This window comes from Microtus ochrogaster, unplaced genomic scaffold (assembly GCF_000317375.1).
Source record: "Microtus ochrogaster isolate Prairie Vole_2 unplaced genomic scaffold, MicOch1.0 UNK48, whole genome shotgun sequence".
NCBI lineage: Eukaryota > Metazoa > Chordata > Mammalia > Rodentia > Cricetidae > Microtus > Microtus ochrogaster.
In genome coordinates, this window is record NW_004949146.1 from 1882608 (window position 1) to 1889634 (window position 7027).

At 46.9% G+C, this 7027-nt stretch overlaps 1 protein-coding gene across 1 annotated transcript in view; it reads right to left on the reverse strand.

Moving 5' to 3' along the window:
• The window catches only part of March10 (membrane associated ring-CH-type finger 10), a 95912-nt gene that overhangs the window by 22674 nt on the left and 66211 nt on the right, over window positions 1-7027 (reverse strand). The window contains exons 6-7 of the mRNA XM_026777189.1: window positions 5315-6671; window positions 197-363 (exon numbers count right to left, since the gene is read on the reverse strand). Coding sequence (XP_026632990.1) covers window positions 197-363; window positions 5315-6671 — 1524 coding nt within the window. The remainder of the gene's footprint in view (window positions 1-196; window positions 364-5314; window positions 6672-7027) is intronic.

The window sequence follows — 7027 nt, forward strand, 5'->3', positions numbered from 1 at the left end:
ACACACACACACACACACACACACCCATTTACCCTCCAGCACAGCATTTAGAGACAGGAATCCTGGCCTTGGCCGCATTTCCCTGACGTTGAGCCATGGACAAGGCCCCCTGGCCCTGCTCTGGCATCTTGGACTAATCCTCCCCCCCTTCCCCCCCCCCCAGCAACGGGCTTGCCTCTCTCCCTTCCCCACCTACCTGACGTTATCTTCACTTTCAGCCACTTTTTCAGGCACTCTTGGTGAACGAACCGCAAGCTTCCCACACAGCCGCAGGGCTCCAGGAGGGGGTTGGTCGGGGAACCCCCGGCGATCTGACAGATGCGACACAAGTCTCCCTCCTCCTCCTCCTCCTCCTCCAGGAGGCTGAACAGAAAACAAGGCCTCGTGACCAGGAGCCCCCACATTTCCCGAGGTGTTCATGGGAGAAGGAGGGAGGACAACTCCCCACGCCGTGTCTACAAGCCTGGGCTTTGACCCTGTGAGGATTTATTTCTCCAGATGGAGTTATTGATCACTGACGCATACACTCTTACATTGGGCTCCTATGCCGTCACTAATAAGTGTACGCTCCATGGGAGAGACAAGTCAAGAAGTCAGCAGCAAGATGGGGTGTGTAAGTCAGTGGTCACGTGTTTGTCTAGCATGCGGGAGGCCATGGCTTCAGTTCCCAGCAGTACAAAACGGAGGTGGTGGGGGTGAGGGATTAGGCCAGGAGAGCCCCCTCCACCCCTCTCCACCCCCGGCCTTAGCCACCCTGAGGAAGCTGGCTGTGTAAGCTGGAAACTCAGAGAGTCATAGTCAGAGCTCCTGGGTTCAAAACTAGCGCAGAAGCTTCGGAGCTATGTTCAGAAATGTAAGCTAGAACTAAAAATTTAAAAAGCCATGTCATTAATCTCTATGCCAACCTCTCCACCTCCCTAATACTGTGACCCTTTAAGACAGTTCTTCATCTTGTGGTGACCTCTCTAATCACAAAAGTATTCTGTTGCTACTTCATAACTGTAATTTTTGCTACTGTTATGAATCTTAATATAAATATCTGATATGCGACCCCAAAGGGGTTGTAACCCACATGTTGAGATCTGTTGCTCTACGCTGTATAAAATAAGAATATAAAAATACTAGAAGAAAATAATTATGATTACTTGAGTGGTCTTTGCACGGCAGCAAATGCAAGAGCTATGAGGGATGACATTCCAGGGTTTATGTGATGTGTGTCTGTGCACACACATGATTCCAGGGTTTGTGTGATGGGTGTCTGTGCACACACATGATTCCAGGGTTTATGTGATGTGTGTCTGTGCACACACATGATTCCAGGTTTATGTGATGTGTGTCTGTGCACACACATGTTTGTGTATGCACCCTTGCGTGCACATGTGTGCATGTGGGGGCCAGAAGCTGATGTTGGGTGTGTTTCTCTATTACTTTCTATCTTCTACCCCACCCCGCCCTCAGCCCTGAGACAGGGTCTCATTGTGTACCTTGTCTTGTGGAGAACTTGCTACATAAACCAGCTGGGTCTCAAACTCACAGAGACTGGCCTGCGTCTGTCTCCTGAGTGCTGGGGTTGGATACATGTGCCACTATGCTGTGCTGTCCCCACCTTAATTTAAAGGCAGGGTCTCTCACTGAACCTGGAGCTCACCAATTGGCTAGACTGGCTGGCCAGCAAGTCCCAAGGATTCTCCTGCCTCAGATTAGAGTTTTATGAGGATGCTGGGCATCCAACCTCAGATCCTCATAAGACCACAGCAAGCACTGTACCAAATAAAGTGTCTCCCCAGACCTAGAACTTTCTTGAAAAGTGACTTTATAGTGCACATTATAAACCTTAGGCCTGCGTGTTTCCTTTGATCCGCAGGTGTGTGTTTCTAGATGCTATTAAAAACAAAGCAAGTGGGGCTATGCCCCGAAAGGAAACTCATCAAAAGGCAATAAACATTTAATATAAAACCAGCCATCTTTTAAAAATTGATATAACACTGTAAGATTTAAAACAGCATTAAAAATAAAGGGTTTGAAAGGAGCGGAATGAAAATGTTCCTAGTCAAAATTATTTTCTACATAGAAAACCAGAGCAGTGTAGAGACAAAGTACTGTACACAATGAGAGACTCGAACAAAACACAGAGAAAAGAAAAATTATAGTCAATTGCATTTCTATACATGAGACACAAAGAGTTGGAACTGAAAATATCATTTCAATAGCAAACAGCAGCAAATGAAGAACTCGAGATGACTCGAAGGGCTTTTGTAAAGAAAATGACAGAAGTGCATGAAGACCCAGAGGAGAGAGCAGCCATGCAAAGCAAGAGTTAGTGTTTCAAAGCTGTCAGTGTTGCTGAAATAGCACGTAGGTTCAGTGTAATCCCAATGAAAGAGCCCCAGAAAGCAGACCCTTAAGTGTGTAGTCAAGGGCTCTCTGAAGAACATGAGGAGGAAGGCCTCACACTGTCCTTTGTCACAGCCTCCCAATGCTGCAGACATTAGGATGCTGTCACCAGGACAGGGAAAGGCAGACAAGACTAACAGAGCAGAAGGGACCCCGCCACACAGATGGATCTGCTCATTATCTGTCGAGCACAGGACATGTGACACAGGCAGCCGTGTAGACCAGCAGGGACAATCTTTGCCAAACTACATCAGAAGGACAACTACTTATTGTGGGGGTGTGTGGGGGAACCCCACAGATGACCAGCATTTGGGAGTCAGAGGCAAGCAGTTATGAGTTTGAGGTCAGCCTGATCTACAGAGTGACTTCCAGGTCAGCCGGGGCTGCGTGGTGAGATGCTATCTCAAAATACGTAAATAAACAAACAAACCTTCATTTACAAACATTTCCTAAAATGGACATTTTTGAAAAGATAAATATTAAGGTTTGTTATGTACGGAAAAAGAGAGCACAAACACTCATGAATGATAGCTGTTTAATGCAGAGGCCCAAGTCTACAAGCACATGCATTTTAAAACAAACTGTTTTAAACCCAAGGACATTCATTATGTAAGGATAGTTGGAGTCCAGACATCTGATAAGCAAGCATGTCTGAAGCTACATTTCGGGGCTGGTGAAGATGGGTGGGTGTGACATCTTTTGGTCTTAACCATGGATCGTGGTCTTGTAGCTCGTTTAACTAAGACAAGACACTGGCAACTAGAAAGCTCTTACTCAGCAGGGTAGACATGGAGTTGCCTGTAATCCCAGCACGCAAGAGACAGAGATGGGAACCTTGGGAGGAAAGCTGTGGCTAGTAGACCAGCAGGAACTCTGATTTAGTGAGAGAACCTGCCCAACAAATAAAGAGGGGATGCTGAAGAAGGCACCTGATACCAAGTGCAGGCCTCTACATGGTCATGCACACACAGGCAGGCACACACATGCACACACACACAGAGGGCATGCACACACAGATGTGCACACACAGGCATGCATGCACACACATGTGCACAAAGGCACGCATGCACACACATGTCCGCACACAGGCAGGCACACACATGTGAATACAAGGCGTGCATGCACACACATGTGCACACACAAGCGTGCATGCACACATATGTATGCACACACATATGAAACAAAAAAAAAGCAAGCTCTTCTTTCTGAAGAGTAGTATATACAGTCTGTTTTATTCTCCCCTTCTTTCTCCATTTTCACCGTGGTGAAATTTTTCTGCCTGCAAATGGACATCAATGGGGTAATTAATGGCCCAGAGAAGCCATACTAACAGGCACAAAGAGAGCTCATGTTCCAAGAATCAATTTCCAGATCTTTAAGCCAAGATTTGGGCACAGTAAACACCCATCATAAAAGAGATTGCAGGATTCTGACAGTGTTTAATGAAGGCTTTAAAAAGTATCCTGTTTCATAGCTGTGAAATATCCCAAACTCACCTCCAGAGAAAGGAAAGATCAAAGAAAAGGGCAATTCAAAAAAGGATCTTGTTTTTCTCTCTCATGCATGAGAGAGAGAGAGAGAGAGAGAGAGAGAGAGAGAGAGAGAGAGAGAGAGAGAGAGAGAGAGAGAGAACTTAAAATGGAGGCTGTAGTTACTCCAGCCCCACCCTTCAGAGAACTGGGGTAACTATGGTAACTGTTTGGGAACGGTCTTTGGGTTTGGAAGGTTTAAATTCTAGAACTGTTGGTTGGATTTGCAGTAAGTCTCAGGAGGGAGACCTGTGAACTTCAAGAGCCCAACGGTTCTGTCTCTGGGGAGTTAGCAACCTTTTCAGAAAAAAAAAATCCTAGCTAATTGCTAGGGAGAGAGGGGAGAGAGCCCTGTATTACCTTGTATCCCTGGAAATTTGCCTTTCTATTTTCCCCCTTATTTTCCTTTAAAAAAAAAAAAACAAAAAAAATTGTTTACACCTGCGCGTGCATGCACGGGTATGTGTGTGTGTATGTGTGTATGTGTGTGTATGTGTGTCTGTGTGTCTGTGTGTTTGTGTGTGTGTGTCTGTGTCTGTGTGTGTTTCTGTGTGTGTGTGTGTTTGTGTGTGTGTGTCTGTGTCTGTGTGCCTGTGTGTGTGTCTGTGTGTGTGTCTGTGTGTGTGTTTGTGTGTGTGTGTCTGTGTGTGTTTGTGTGTGTCTGTGTGTGTGTCTGTGTGTGTCTGTGTGTGTATCTGTGTGTGTCTGTGTGTGTGTTTGTGTGTCTGTGTCTGTGTGTGTGTGTCTGTGTGTGTGTATGTGTGTTTGTGTGTGTGTGTGTTTGTGTGTGTGTGTGTGTGTGTGTATGTGCTTGACAGTGTAAATGTGGAGGTTGGAGGGCAACTTAGAAGAGTCAGTTCTCTCCTTCCACTGTGGGGTCTTGGGGATGAATTCAGCTCCTAAGGTCTGTCACTTTACCAAGGATGCCAGCCAGCCAGACCTTGCCTCTTTTTTTGTTTGTTTGTTTTGTTTTGTGTTTTTTTTTTCCCTCTGTGTAACAGCTCTGGCTGTCCTGGAACTCACTCACCCTGTAGACCAGGCTGATCTTGAACTCACAGAGATTCGCCTGCCTCTGCCTCTAGAATGCTGGGATTAAAGGTGTGTTCCACCATTGCCTGGGTGCCCTTCATATAGTATTCAAGGCAAAAGATACTTTGGGGATCTATGGATAAAACTGAGTGTGACTGTCATTTCTTCTTTGTGCATACATAACTTTTCAGGGTAATAAAATGGGACAATTTTCTCAAAATGAGCGACCTTGTTAACAAGTCAAGGAAGAACCTGTCTGAGATTCAACTTTCCCACCTTCTTCTAAAGCAAGCAATGGTTGTCTCAGCTTGGGGTGGGGGTGTGGAAGAGGGAGGAAGTGTGTGGCTAACACATGTGCTTACCTTTCTTGCAGTTTCCGGAGTTTCTCAGGGTCTGTCTTTATATCTGTGGCCCCCTTTTCATCCACGACAGCAGAGACTCTAAAGGTGGCCTCATGATCATTTTGATTCGGAAAATCAGACACTGCAAAGAAAGTAAACGGTATGTTTTCTTGCAGGGAACCAGGCACGTAGAAGTGGCCTTGTAAATGTCTTCTTGCAGAAGAACTGGGAGAATTCCCCAAGGTCACGCCGCTTTGAGAGTTTGGTAGATCTCCTGCCAATAGTGGAGGCTCCTGAGCTTGGCTGATTGAAGCCGTCTCCTCTGCTTCCCCGATGTCATCACTATGGTTTTCAGCAGTGGCCAGTGGATTCCTATTTCTGATAGGTGAGAGTGGCCGGCGTACGTTGAACCTTAGGTTTTCCTCCATATCTGAACTGGGGTCTAGAAGAGACGACATGGACAAGCTTGCTGGGATATCATCTATGAGAGCAGAATGCAGCAGTGACCCATGAGTGTTGTAAGACGTACTCAAGGACGATCTGGGAGCTGTGGGTCTCCCAGAGAGTAAGCAGTCGAACGAATTCCTAGAACCACTTAAGTAATTTTGCCAGTCTCTCCCATAATGGTGAACCATAGGCCTATCTTCCATAGGACAGTCACTGGCTCCATCTTCGGCGCTGTCTCGGATGATGTCAATAGATTTGGCGTCCCCTGAAGGAGTAGTCATGGCGTCTTCTTGGTCTCCATTGGGGTTCTCTTCCTCCAACTCCCCACGTAGCCTGCTAGCTTGAAGCATCCTTTGCTCAGCAGAAGGCGGCTTTGCTGCTGGCTCCATGGTTCTGCTTTTTCCTGGAGATCCAGGACTGGCCTCGCCCCATCTCGCAAAATTTCCTCTGAAATTTTCAACGTTTTCCTCAACATTTCTATTTTGAGTAGCTGATGTCCCAAGAAATCGGCTTCTCTTATGGCTGGGCGGAGACTGCATCCTAACAAGCAGAAGCTCCTCCTCCATGTGGGTTTCTTCTTCTGTGTCATAGTCTTCTTGTTCATTGTTTAGTGATAAAGCTGAGTAAAAATCTTCATCGTGGAACCTGAACGGCACTCTTCTTGGTCCCACCACGGTAGTGGGTAGGAGTGGAGGTCCCAGGGGCTCATTCGGCACTTGGGAACCGTTCATCGGCTGGAAGGTCTGCGAGAGGGCAGCGTGGGGCTCGTTCTGAGGTCGCACACTTGGATCTCCTTTTCTCTGTCTCTCGAGGGACTTCCCAGCTGTTCTCACGAGCTCTGAGGACGAGGCTAAGTTTCTGCTCTCTCTAGCTGGTCTCTTTAGCTTGGTCTCATTTGCACACATCAGGTTGTCTTGGTGGATGACTGGATCTGTGTTGAGAAGAGACAAATTCTGTTAAAGGTATGTAGAAATATGTAGACTATGCCAAGCATGATCGTCTACCAAAGGCAACCACAACAGGAAAGGCCCTGGAAAAATCTATGCAGAGCCAGGGCAGGAGGTACAGAAGCCTGGGAGGAAAACCTTGTGGTAGGTTTCTCTTTACTGCCTCTGGGTTTTCCTTTCTGAGGCTCACACCTGCAGTACTTATACCTGTGAGTTCACGTGTGTGTGGGTTCGCACCTGCAGCACTCACGCCTGTGAGTTCACGTGTGTGTGGATTCACACCTGTGAGTTCACATGTTTGTGGATTCACACCTGTGGCGCTCACGCCTGTGAGTTCACG